This window comes from Lampris incognitus, chromosome 18 (assembly GCF_029633865.1).
Source record: "Lampris incognitus isolate fLamInc1 chromosome 18, fLamInc1.hap2, whole genome shotgun sequence".
Taxonomy (NCBI): Eukaryota; Metazoa; Chordata; class Actinopteri; order Lampriformes; family Lampridae; genus Lampris; species Lampris incognitus.
Genome location: NC_079228.1, coordinates 30,078,471 through 30,091,236, shown reverse-complemented (window position 1 = coordinate 30,091,236; position 12,766 = coordinate 30,078,471). Strand labels below are relative to the sequence as shown.

Genomic DNA, 12,766 nt, shown 5'->3' with positions numbered 1-12,766 from the left:
CTTGGTAGTTGTAAAATCACGAATTGGTTAACCAGCGCCTTGGTTTCTGTTGTATTTCCAAAATGTTTTAGAGGCGTGCTCTTATTTTGAAAAACCCAAACCAGGATTTGCTTTGCAACGTGCGCGGGTTTGGTGCATAAATTGAGACGCCTCCAACTTGCTGATCTCACTTTCGAAACAAGTACGTGAGCTTTTTTTGTGTTGACCATACTCGTTTCGAAATTGGTAATTGAATCTGAAAGTGCAGTTGGCTTCACCATGTCCGGCCACGGCCACGGTCACGCACACGGCTGCGGGTGTGAAGGGCAGCATGAGCCCGCAGAGAGAGGCGTGGAGTACGGACTATACCGACGCATCGACACCGAGAGACTGCAGTGTCTCAACGAGAGCAGGGACGGAGACGGGAAACTCGTCTTTAAGCCGTGGGACCAACGAACCGAGCGGGAGAAGGTAGTCACACCCGTGTGCGATTGTGCACGTTTCGTCCCTGCGTGGTCGCACAAAAACTGTTGTCATCGTTGTGCAATTTGGCAAAACTCAATCGTGCGAGTGTGACTCTGCAAAATTTACTGGCTTGCATCTGTGGAGCCACTTACATGGAAGACGTTATTTTAACCAGGGTGTCAATATAACCTGTTTACCAAGAGAATCCCATTAAATGACTGCATTAGTGTTTTTATTGGAGGGGACCGTAAAAGAACAGGTTGGCATCCATAGTCGGATGTAGTCGCCTTTAATGTCATGAGGGTTTCACAAAGGGGGGTAAACTTGGTTGTTTGATCTCTTTTTCTAGTTTGTCGAGAGTGACGCCGACGAAGAACTCCTGTTCAATATTCCGTAAGTCCACGCTATTCCTTTATTCCCCCCTCCAGCGTGATTTCTCCATCTGCTGATTTTCCTTAACGTTCTCGACGCCTGCCACCATGTTTTTACCCATGTCCCCACAAGTGCACACTAATGCTGCGTTCCAGATCACTGTGAAGTCGAGATTTTCCCACCTCCTACTAGAAAGAAGTTATTACTTGTAAACTCGGGGCAAGTCCATCTACCCTCGCCTCATGGAGAAGCTGTTGTCTGACGTCACACAACAATGGCAGCGCCCATGGAGGCCCATAGTGTAAGCGGAAAACCATCAACTGAAAGGCAACGTAAAGTATGCTTGCCTGTATTTAATTTAGACAATACCTACTATCATATACTAAAACCCGTTCTTCGTGTAAATTGATGTCAAAATATAGTTGGTTACAGTAAACAATCTCAGAAAGTTACCTTCTCTGCACAAAACTTATTCATCTGTTTCGTTTCGTTTATATATGCAAGGAGGCTGCACTGCTGCCAGTTAAACTGTCTCTATTTGCCAAAAAAAAACAAACAAAAAAAAACCGTTTATAACAGTCAGCTATGTCAGTGTTTCAATTTTTTTACTTCCAAGCGCTCCAGGCACTTAGAGGTCGAAAATCTGAAGTTTAAGTTGGGAAATTCCGACCTCGGACTTTGAATGGAACGCAGCACAACTGAATGCCAAGTTTATTTTTAAAACACAGAGCAAAAAGACCCCCCCACACACACACACAGACGCATGCACGCACACGCACGCGTGAAATGTGCATTGAAAACAAAAACAAAAGACAGAAATCATGGACGTGCATCTTGTGCTGTTCCTTAAGCCGTGTGTATGTATTGATCACCTTTCCCTAACAGTAATGATGTGTGGATTTCTGTTGCTTTTATCATGCCAAAACAAGGGATTCTGGATCCAATTTCGGTTTCTTTGAATGCAAAACTGATTCATTTCTAATCCACGCTCCTGCCCTTCCAGTTTTCGCTTTCATGACTCAACCCATAGCCCCCCCCTTTTTCTTTTTTTTTTTTGACTGTAATATGAACTGCGTCTTGTCTTTTAGCTTTACAGGTAGCGTCAAACTCAAAGGAATCATCATCTCTGGAGAGGACGTTGACTCTCATCCAGCCGAAGTCCGACTGTGAGTTGTCTCCATCACTGCTGGTCTGAACAGGGGCAGCGAGGGGATATAATGAAGGGTAAACCTACCTGCAGATTTTATAAGTCAGCAGAAGCACCTTGAAGTCTGATCTAACATGGATAGGAAGCCAGTGGATGGAGGCAAGAATTGGTGTAATGTGGTCAAATTTTCTAGTTTTAGTTAGGATTCTAGCTGCAGTGTTCTGAACCATCTGAAGACTTTTAGTACTAGAATGTGGCAGACCTGAAAACGGAACATTACAGTAATCAAGTCTGGATGAAACAAATGCATGTATTAGAGTCCCTGTGTCGGCCATGGACAGGAAAGACCAAATTTGAGCTATGTACGTGAGTGAAAGATGGCAGTCTCAGTGATTTCTTTAATGTGCTTATCAAAGGAAAGGCTGGGATCAAATGTAATGCCAATATTTTTGGCTGCTATACTTTGTGAAATCACGGAGTTATCAATGGTTATCGTTACTTGATGTCTGTGTCTAGCAGAGCCAACGAGCAGCATCTCGGGTTTTATCCGCATTTAAAAGCAGAAAGTTTAGTGACGTCCAATTTTTCACAGCAGCCAAGCAGGCCATTAAAATGAGTCATTTGAGTGTGATCATCAGCACTTATCGGCACATACAGCTGAGTATCATCAGCATAGCAATGGAAATTTATTCCATGACTGCGTATAATTTGGCCAAGAGGTGAACTATAAAGAGAGAAAAGAAGAGGGCTAAACTGAGCCTTGAGATATACCATATTTAACGTCACAGAATTTTAATGTAATATTACTATAGCAAACACAATGTGTTCTTCCAGATAAGTAGGACTTAAGCCAAGAGAGAGCTAAACCAGAGACAACAAAATTACAATTTAATCTGTCTAATAGTATACAGTGAATCAGTGGCGTCAAAGGCTGCACTGAGGTCCAGTAGTAGAAGCACAGAAGTGGAATCAGAGTTCATAGCTAGTAAAAGATCATTCACCATTCTGGTCAGAGCAGTTTCAGTGGAGTGACAGGCCCTGAAAGCCAACTGAAAAGGTTCATATTGATGGTTTTCTTCTATATGGGTCGAAGGTTGTTGATACACAACTCTCTCTAGTACTTCAGAAAAGAATGGAAGATTTGAGACTGATCGATAGTTATTAAGAGACCCTGGCTCGAGGTGCAGTTTTTTTTAAGTAGAGGTTTAACCACAGGTGTCGCAAGATTGCTGACTGGGCAGTAAGAAAATTAGTCAAAAGAGTAGCCCAAGATCCAAGGACAAGAAGCGGAGAAAACGATAGGCAATGCACTCCGCCAATACGGTCTCCATGGATGATCCCCCAGAAGACTCCATTACTGAAGAAAATACATGTTGAAGCTCATTTGGAAGTTTGCTACACAATATTTGGGGGAGCTTGTAGATTACTGAAAGAATGTAGCATGGTCAGACAAGACAAAATTGAAATTTTTTGCAATATTGTTATGCGCTATGTTTGGAGGAGAAATGGCTCTGCATATGACTCTAAAAATCCCATACCTACAGTGAAGTTTGGAGGTGGACGCATCATGGTATGGGGCTGTTTCCCTTCTGGTAGTACCGGCAGAATCCAAATTGTCAAAGGGAAGATTAGTAGAGCCATGTATCAGGATATTCTTGAGAAGAATCTGTTGCCATCTACCAGGACAATGTGGATGAGATGTGGGTGGACCTTCAGGACAATGATCCAAAGCATACTGCAATGGAGACTCAACTGGTTCCAGAGAAAGAAAATAAAGGTGTTGTGAAAAATACAGTTAGCCTTTTGGAAACTCTCACTTGTCTAAAACAGTTGGCTGATGTAGCCTGCACCTGTTACTATAACTGTAGCTGATTACAGGATTCAAACACGCTGCAGGGCAACCAATAAGAGACAGAGAGATGGAGTTGAAGTTCAAAACTTTATAATCGAGCTCTTCACCACATACAGTACTTCCACACACACCCACTAGTAGTTTCCAAAGTGCAATAACGTGAGCTATGTAGCACTAATAAACAAACACTTCACTTAATAGAACATATGCAGAGCAATTGCTAGTCCCATTTACACATAACGTTTGCAGTCAAACTGGTATCATACGATTAACATTACAGGTTTCAATAAAGCTAACATTAATACCAAGCTAGCAACAATGTGGTTATCACTAATAACGTATCACAACAATCAAGCAGCACAACATACAGCTGCAGTCATATGAAGCACAAATGACTAGAACTGGGAACACTTATTTTTTTGCACGCACAGCACCTTTTGATATTTCCAGCCCCCAGTTGAATAATGTCGCCTGCTTTCTTATGGTCGGGATGAGAAGTTACAGAAGTAGTTGTGTACCAACTGCTAAATGTACAGTAACGTGAGTGGATAACCATGGTGGTCGACTGACAGCTGGGATAACTAATAGGGAACTGGTTTATGTAAATTAAAGATAGAACGAGGAAAGTTGGCCATTTTTAACACGTTGGAATGGCCCATTCAATCACCCGAGCTGAACCCAGTGGAACATTTGTGGAAGGAACCGGAGATAAAGATTCACCAGCGGGCCCTCTGGAATCTTCAACATCTGCAGACTGTTTGCTTAGAAGAATGGGTCACATTCCCCCCTGAACACTGTGAAATTAGTTTATTCGTACAGGAAGCGTCTTGAAACTGTCATTGCAAACAAAGGCTCCTCCACCAAGTATTAAATGCATTTAGGTTGGCGTGTTCAATATTTTTTACCTGTCATTCCAATTTAACACGCATGTTTTTTTTATTTTATTGATTTGGAGCATTATGATTTCTTTAGCTGTGTTGCCTTATTGAGTTAATACCAATGTCTGGCCTTAATTTCATGTGATTAGCTGCACTGGAAATACTTTTAATGAAAAAAGTTGACGAGTTGAATACGTATTTCACTCACTGTATATGCAAAAAGAGATGAAAAACTGGGAAGAGTGGTTTAAAAGCAAATGGATAAATAGATGGCTTGGTAGACTGATAGGTGGGTACAGCTTCATCGTATTAATTCATTATGTACATCAGCATTAAGTTGTATCCACAGTGGAGTAAACCACATTAAAATAGGATATTGTTATGAATATAAAATGTATTCAGATATTTATATTGTTTGTTCAGCTTCAGACAATCGTCGTCTGGAAGTGCGATCCCATTCAGGAAGGTCTTTAGCTGCACCATCACCCTTTCTGTTGCTCCCAGTAGTCATGGTGTCCCTACCAGGCGAAAACTTGCATAAAACATCCTGAGGAAGAAATTAGTCTTTCTCCTTCTTGACCTGTTTGGTTTTTTTTGTGATTCTAGGTACAAGAACATCCCGCAAATGTCTTTCGATGACATCGGTAGAGAACCTGAGCAAGCCTTCCGACTCAACAGAGACCCGCTTGCTGAGCTGGAGTATCCAACCAAGTGAGAGCAGATGCAGAGCGGCTCACTCCCCACGTAGTTTCTGTTGCACTGCAGTATCACTTGTCATTTCAATAAGGTCTTGAGTGTGCAAGCAGCGTTTAGTCACAAGTCTGAATGGTCAAAATCTGGATTTTGCTGACATGGTAGTTGATTTTTGGAAAGGGACCAAATTTGGAACTGTTCACGCTTGCTTTGTGGTCAGCATTTATTGTGTGTGTGTGTGTGTGTGTGTGAGAGAGAGAGACATGAGAGAGAGACTACCCCCAACCCCACCCAACTCACACACCCCAGCATGTGGCCAAGGATCAAATCTCATCGCAGCAACCCTCTCTAAATCTTCCCCATTGTCCACATTAGAGAATAAAAACACTTAACTGTGAATGTAATGTGAAGAAACGAGACGGCAAGAAAGTAATGTGGACACATATTTCGATAAGTACATACAGGTACAGGAGATGACCGAAAATCCATAACTCCTACAGGCCAAAAAAAACCTCAACTAAGCAACAAAAAAAAAAGCTTCATTGAAAAGATTTGTGCAACTGGAGCATTCATCTTTCATGATCTGTTTCTTCTGCACACACAAAACCACATAACTGTGGATTGGCAAATGTATTTGCATCACTTTTTTCATCTGTCTTAAAACACTCACTGAACCATCAATGTTTTGTCCCTTTTTTCTGAGCACATCCAGCTTCTTTCTGTTCTTCACATATCGGTGTCACATTGTCTTTCATTTTCCCTTTTTATCTCTCACTCACACCGGCACAATTTGTTATGGCTTGGTTTGAATGCGTACGTTCGAAACCCATTGCACTTAATTTTTGTCTTGTGTGTGTGTGTGTGTGTCTGTCTGTCTGTCTGTCTGTCTATTACACATGGACATATACAGACATCTGCTTTGCAATAGTGCATCATGAATTTATATCCCTTCCACTTAAGCGTCTTTCTCCTTTGTGTCCCCGGTTTTAAGGATCGCTCGGTTCTCCAATGTGCAGCATCTTTCCATCCACATATCCAAAAACTTCGGAGCAGAAGTCACTCGGGTGTACTACATTGGGCTCAGGGGAGAGTATTCACAGGTAGGTCCCATCAAATGTTCAAGTTAAAGCCACAATCCCGAGAGCATCCGGGTGGCGTAGCAGTCTATTCCGTTGCCTACCAACATGGAGATTGCTGGTTCGAATTCCCATGTTACGGTCGGCTTGGTCAGGCGTCTGTACAGACACAATTGGCCGTGTCTATGGGTGGGAAGCTGGATGTGGGTATGTGTCCTGGTCGCTGCACTAGTGCCGCCTCTGGTCAGTCGGGGGGGGGGGGGACTGGGGGGGAATAGCGTGATCCTCCCACGCGCTATGTCCCCCTGGTGAAACTCCTCACTGTCAGGTGAAAAGGAAGCGGCTGGCAACTCCACATTGTATCGGGAGGAGACGTGGTAGTCTGCAGCCCTCCCCGGATCAGCAGAGGAGGTGGCGCAGCAACTGGGACGGATCGGAAGAGTGGGGTAATTGGACGGGTACAATTGGGGAGAAAAAGGGGGAAAATTCCAAAAAGAAAAGGAAAAAAAAGGCTATAATCCTGAAGGTTGGTGTTTTTATTCATTTTGGTTTCTCCCCTTTTTCATCTTAATTTGGCATGTTCAATTCCCCATTCTCCAGTGATCCGATATTGCATGACCCCTGCGGTGGTTGGAGAGGGTGTAGACTTTGATGTGTATGCTCCGATGCACGTAAAGCCAGCCGGCCACCCCTTTTCACCTACCAGCTGCAGGTTAGTCAGCGGTTGACTCGTGTTGTTTCCCCCGGATCCACTATGTTAGAGTTTATGTTCTAAGTGCAGCTGCAATAAAAAATAAATGATTGCTTTGGCATCAGCTTGTTCCGGGGCATTGTATTTCACTCTTATTCGCTTCATTTACATCCCAAGAGTCTGCCTGCCCTGCTTGGTAAGCCTGTAGTCCAGGTATACAAGTCTGTCCATCCATGCTTTTTTCTTTTTCATTTTCAGATTTCTCAATATACACTTCCCACTTCAACAAACCAATGACCCAAAGTCTTGACAACAAAACAAAATGAAACAAACACAACATAGCTCAGCAACATATGTTAACCCCACACATCAAACAAACAAGCTCAACCTCAGTATCGCATTAACTTAAATTAAATATGTCAGAATCAGCATTATGTTTATTGGCCCTGTAGGTTTCTACATCCATGGAATTTGACTTCGGTTTTGTGGCTCTCTCAGTGTACTTGACATAGAATGAAAACACTACAACACAACAATCTTCAGATATATACACAAGGATTGACTTACCCAGGCCAAATAAGAGATGATAAAGTACAGTGGTGCAGAGAATGTATCAGAGATGCTGAAATAGATGTTAGCAGGTTAGTTACATACATGCCTGAGGTAGATGGACATGACAAGAGCGTACCAGTATATGTACAGTGTACAGCACAGTATATACACCATGGTTGGATTTATTTGAGAGTGTTAAGCGTTCATTTGAATGACAGCCTGTGGAAAGAAACTGTTTTTATATCTAGTTGTTTTGGGGTACATTGCTCTGTAGCGCTTACCAGAGGGGAGGAGTTTGAACAGGTTGTGACCAGGGTGGGATGGGTCTGCAGTGATGCTGCCTACCTGTTTCCTGAGTCTGGAGGTGTATAAGTCCTGAATGGAGGGCAGGTTTGCACCAATGATGTTCTCTGCATACCTAACTGTCCGTTGTAGTCTGTCCCTGTCCTGTTTGGTGGCCGAATTAAACCAGACAGTGATGGATGTGCAGAGGATAGGCTGGATTATTGCAGTGTAGAACTGAATCAACAGTTCCTGAGGCAGGTTGAATTTCTTGAGGTGGCGGAGACAGTACATCCTCCACTGGACCTTTTTGCTGATTGTGTCTGTGTTGGATGCCCACCTTAGGTCCTGGGAGATTGTGAAACCCAGAAATCTGTAGGTCTTCACTGTAGACACCGTGCTGTTGAGTATGGGGGGGCAGTGTTGGGGGACTCCTGAAGTCCCCTGTCATCTCCACTGTTTTAAGCGTGTTCAGCTCCAGGTTGTTATGGCCGCACCAGATGGCCAGCTGATCAGCGTCCCGTCTATATGCAAACTTGTCACCATCCTGGATAAGGTCAATGATGGTTGTGTCGTCCATAAACGTCAAGAGTTTACAGACGAGTCACCTGTGTGCAGTCATTTGTGTAGAGGGAAAAGAGTAGAGGGGACAGCACACATCCCTGCGGGATGCCAGTGCTGATTGTCCAGGTGCTGGATGTGATTTTCCCCAGCCCCACCAGCTGCCCCCTGTCTGTCAGGAAGTTTTTAATCCACTGGCAGATGGGGGCTGGTACAGTGAGCCGGATGAGTTGGAGTGGAGGATATCTGGGACGATGGTGTTGAGTGCTGAGCTGAAGTCCACAAATAGGACCCTTGCCTATGTCCCTAGGGAGTCGAGGTGTTGGAAGATGTAGTGCAATCATGTTGACTGCATCCTGGCTATGGGAGTAACCCCCTACAGAAAATCAACGTCCACAGTGCTGTTGTTTTTTGTTTTTCTTGCCCTTTTGTAGCTGTTAAGTTGGAGAGTACTGCTGGCGTCGTGTGTGGCTGCCGCTTCTCCCTCTCGTAGCCCCCCTCCTTCCCATCCACCCCTGTATGTTTGTGCTATGTTTATTTGTTGTCTTGTTTCACCACCGTTTATTGTAAAGCGACTTTGAGTGTTAGAAAAGAGCTATATAAGTTGAATTTAATATTATTATTATTGTCCACCACTGACCTGTTTGTTCGGTAGGCAAACTGCAGGGAGTTGAGCAGAGGGCCTGTGATTTCATTCAGGTGGGCCAACGCCAATCTGTCGAATGATAACATCACCACAGACGTTTTTTGGTTGTTTTTTTTCCCCCAGGATATGTTGGAGGCCTGGAGGTATTAATTGGAGCAGAATATACAAATATCAAAATATACAAAACACACACACACGCACACACCAAGAATTTAGCCATAGGCTGTTGTGAAAAGTAAGGTTTTTAACCTGCTTTTAAAAGTGCTCAGTGTGGGGGCCTCTCTCAGGTCCTCAGGCAGGACATTCCATCTATTTGGGGTGTAAATACAAAAGTCAGCTTCCCCTGATTTAGAGTTAATACGAGGGATGGTTAAAAGACCGCTGCCTTTGGACCTGAGAGTTCTTGCTGGTTTGTAGCTAATTAGCATGTCTTTTATATATTGTGGTGCAAGGCCGTTGGAGCTTTGTATACAAGTAACAGAATGTTAAAATCGATTCTAGTTTGACGGGGAGCCAGTGCAGAGATCTAAGAACAGGTGTTATGTGCTCATACTTTGTAGTTCCTGTGAGAACACATGTAGCCACATTTTGAGTTAACTAATTGCTGCACAACTGATTTTGGGAGGCTGGGGAATAGACCATTACAGTAGTCTAGTCTACTTGTTATAAATGCATGGATTCTTTTCTCAGAGTCTTATTTTGATAGAAAGCCCCTTAGTTTTGAAATGTTTTTAAGATGGTAGGAGGCTGATCTTGTGAGATGATTGATATGGCTCTTAAAATTTAGATCGCCATCTATGATTACACCCAGACATATCTTGGATATGTATCTTGTCATTTGAATAAATAAGGGAGCCAATTGGCTTCAAAATGTTGAATAGAATTCAACAGGAAATCAATCCATACCTGGACCTTTCTTGAGTGCATGTTTTTTTCTTCCTGAGGGACAATACAAATAGGTTTACTGTCGTTTTTCACCCACCTGATGTATATACACGTGTGTGCATGCTTTACCTTAGAGCACCCCTCATTTATATTCAGTCTGGATAAACAGGCCACGATGGGGGCGTCCGGGTAGCGTAGCGGTTCCGTTGCCTACCAACACGGGATCACCGGTTCAAATCCCCGTGTTACCTCCGGCTTGGTCGGGCGTCCCTACAGACACAATTGGCCGTGTCTGTGGGTGGGAAGTTGGATGTGGGTATTTGTCCTGGTCGCTGCACTAGTGCCTCCTCTGGTCGGTCGGGGCGCTCCCCGGATCAGTAGAGAGGGGATGGAGCAGCGACCGGGACGGCTCAGGGTAATTGGCCAGATACAACTAGGGAGAAAAAGGGGGAAAATTTAATAGAAAAAAAAAACATGCCATGATCTTTTATTTTTTATTTTTTAAGGATTCATTCATTATCCAAACCGCTTATCCTGCTCTCAGGGTTGTGGGGATGCTGGAGCCTATCCCAGCAGTCATTGGGCAGCAGGCGGGGAGACACCCTGGACAGGCTGCCAAACCATTTTACTTTTATCCTCAACAAGGAGGTTTCACTCTGTTTATTTGTCCTCTTGCCAGGCTCACAGACATGAGGTGACCATCTGTAACTACGAGGCATCAGCAAACCCCGCAGATCACAAAGTGGAAAGCATCATCCCACAAACCAATTTCATTTCCTGAACGACCTGAAAGAGGAGGATGAAGATGAGCGATGCGATGGCTTCTGCTGACTTATTGTCATTTGCTGACATTGGCACGTTTGAGAAGGTCAGATGTTTTGTGACATGCTGTGTTTTGGCAGGTGGACTCTGTGTGGCCAGCCAAGTCTGACTTGGATGAAGTACTTAAATGCTGAGGAACAGAAGTTCTCTCATCTGCCTATAAGTGCCAAGCTGTGGTTTTGTTTATTATGGCAATAAAGTGCTTCAAAGAAGTGAGCAAAGTCTAAATAAATGCATGAAACACATGAAATTATGAAGTCTGCTTTTTTTTCTTTTTTTTTTAATTGGTATTTATGTTAACTGTGGATGCGTGGCAGAAAGTAAGACTAAGTATTGTTCTAAATTCGGATAGCCACTGTCTGAGCTATAAAGAACTCCTAAAAGTTAGTTGAAAGTGAGTAATATGGTACTTTTGGTAATGTTTTTGTTTCATATTTCAGACATTGGATGACCAAGGTTGTTCTGCAGTACAAAGTTGGACTCCTTAGACAGCATGATAAACATTGAGGATGTTAAGTTATAAGAGTTATAAAATAGAAATACAGTGTGCATATAGCCCTCTTAGCACACCATTAAACCCATAAAAACTACCTAGAAATCGCTTACAGAAAAGTGTCTGGGTGCCTTTCGCCACCCAGTGGCACAATGACACTAACGTCGTGTCTAAACAAAAGATGGGATTGGCCCCATAGTCCCAACTACTTTTTACCCCTTCCTTTTTATTATCATGCTGATAAATGCCAATTGCATTATTAAAATCTGTTCCATAGATTTGTTCACATTTGATACCACCATGGAAGAAATTATATCTGGTTGTGATTGATAAGAGAATTAAAAAAAGCCTGTGTATGCTACTAAAACTGAACTGGCCCTTCTGTGCAGTGAACATCAATTATTGTCCCCCTGTTAACCCATTTTCTGTCCAGCATTAAACCAAGCTGAGCTTTGATTCATACTAACATTTTAACGGCAACATTTTAAAAGCTTCCTGGCTAAACTTGAAAAAAAAGATTTATCACTTCCTGATGCATCAATGCCTTCCTCTTACTAAAACTTATTGGATTCATTATTTCCTTACATTATTAATGTGTCACTGTGTGGTCTGCAGTAGCTTGTGTGTGAATTTACTGGATATTTACGTCTTTTGTGTAACATGTTGATGTTGAGAATTTATTTAAAGTACCATTTAAGTCCTGTTAAAGTATGTTGTTACTTTATTTCAAAAATAAAGAGAAACAGAAAATGGTTTATGGTCCTTTTGGTTTTACAGCTACAGTTTTTTTTCTTTTTCCCCTCTTCCAGTTTCATAAAATGTTCTGGTTATAAATGATTAATGCAACATATTCTGTATGTTTTTATAACCTAAATTGAACTTTTTTCAAATTTAAAAAAATTACAATAATCTGATATATAAATATCAATGGAGCAAATTTTGATTTTATGGCACTTTTGTCATAGTTATAAATCATGCAGTTAAAAAAATCCCTTGCTCCCACATCAGAGTGAGAGAAAGGGTGCATCCTTGATTTTGTTATTGTGCACAGTAGACGGTTTTAGAAAGACATTTCTAGACAACTGACAACGCCAAACTTCTTTGCTTAGAAACGTATTGTTTGGCTTTTGTAATAGATTGTTTATTGACCAAGTTGAGGAAATTTATTGCCATAGCCTGTACATTAAAATCCAAGTAGATCACATTGGAAAACGTGATGTTTGCCAATCGTCAGTCTTTTTTGGCTTTCCCCAACCAAATATTCTTTATGAAATGTGTCGTTTTACGTCTAATTTTGGATGAAGCGTTTGGGGGAAAGGATATTTGAAAAAAAGGAAAAAGGGGTGCGGCCCTTTTGGATGACGTCATGGGG

At 42.4% G+C, this 12,766-nt stretch overlaps 1 protein-coding gene across 2 annotated transcripts; it reads left to right on the top strand.

The window, feature by feature from the left end:
• The first annotated feature begins 141 nt into the window (after positions 1–141).
• pithd1 (PITH (C-terminal proteasome-interacting domain of thioredoxin-like) domain containing 1) lies at positions 142–12,140 on the top strand. 2 transcript variants are annotated; one of them, XM_056298503.1, is made up of 6 exons: positions 142–450; positions 794–837; positions 1,905–1,982; positions 5,300–5,404; positions 6,378–6,486; positions 10,759–12,140. In XM_056298503.1, the coding sequence occupies exons 1-6, from the start codon at positions 259–261 to the stop codon at positions 10,858–10,860; spliced, it is 630 nt and encodes a 209-aa protein (XP_056154478.1). In that variant the 5' UTR covers positions 142–258; the 3' UTR covers positions 10,861–12,140. The 2 variants fall into 2 exon arrangements, with proteins under 2 accessions (XP_056154478.1, XP_056154479.1); XM_056298504.1 differs by having other exon boundaries at positions 181–450; positions 1,913–1,982.
• Positions 12,141–12,766: the final 626 nt, after the last annotated feature.

Coding starts and splice junctions, on each gene's coding strand:
- pithd1 (XM_056298503.1), top strand. CDS start 259: ATGTCCGGCCACGGCCACGGTCACGCACACGGCTGCGGGTGTGAAGGG. Junction 451..793: donor AACGAACCGAGCGGGAGAAG/GTAGTCACACCC, acceptor CTCTTTTTCTAG/TTTGTCGAGAGTGACGCCGA. Junction 1,983..5,299: donor CATCCAGCCGAAGTCCGACT/GTGAGTTGTCTC, acceptor TTGTGATTCTAG/GTACAAGAACATCCCGCAAA.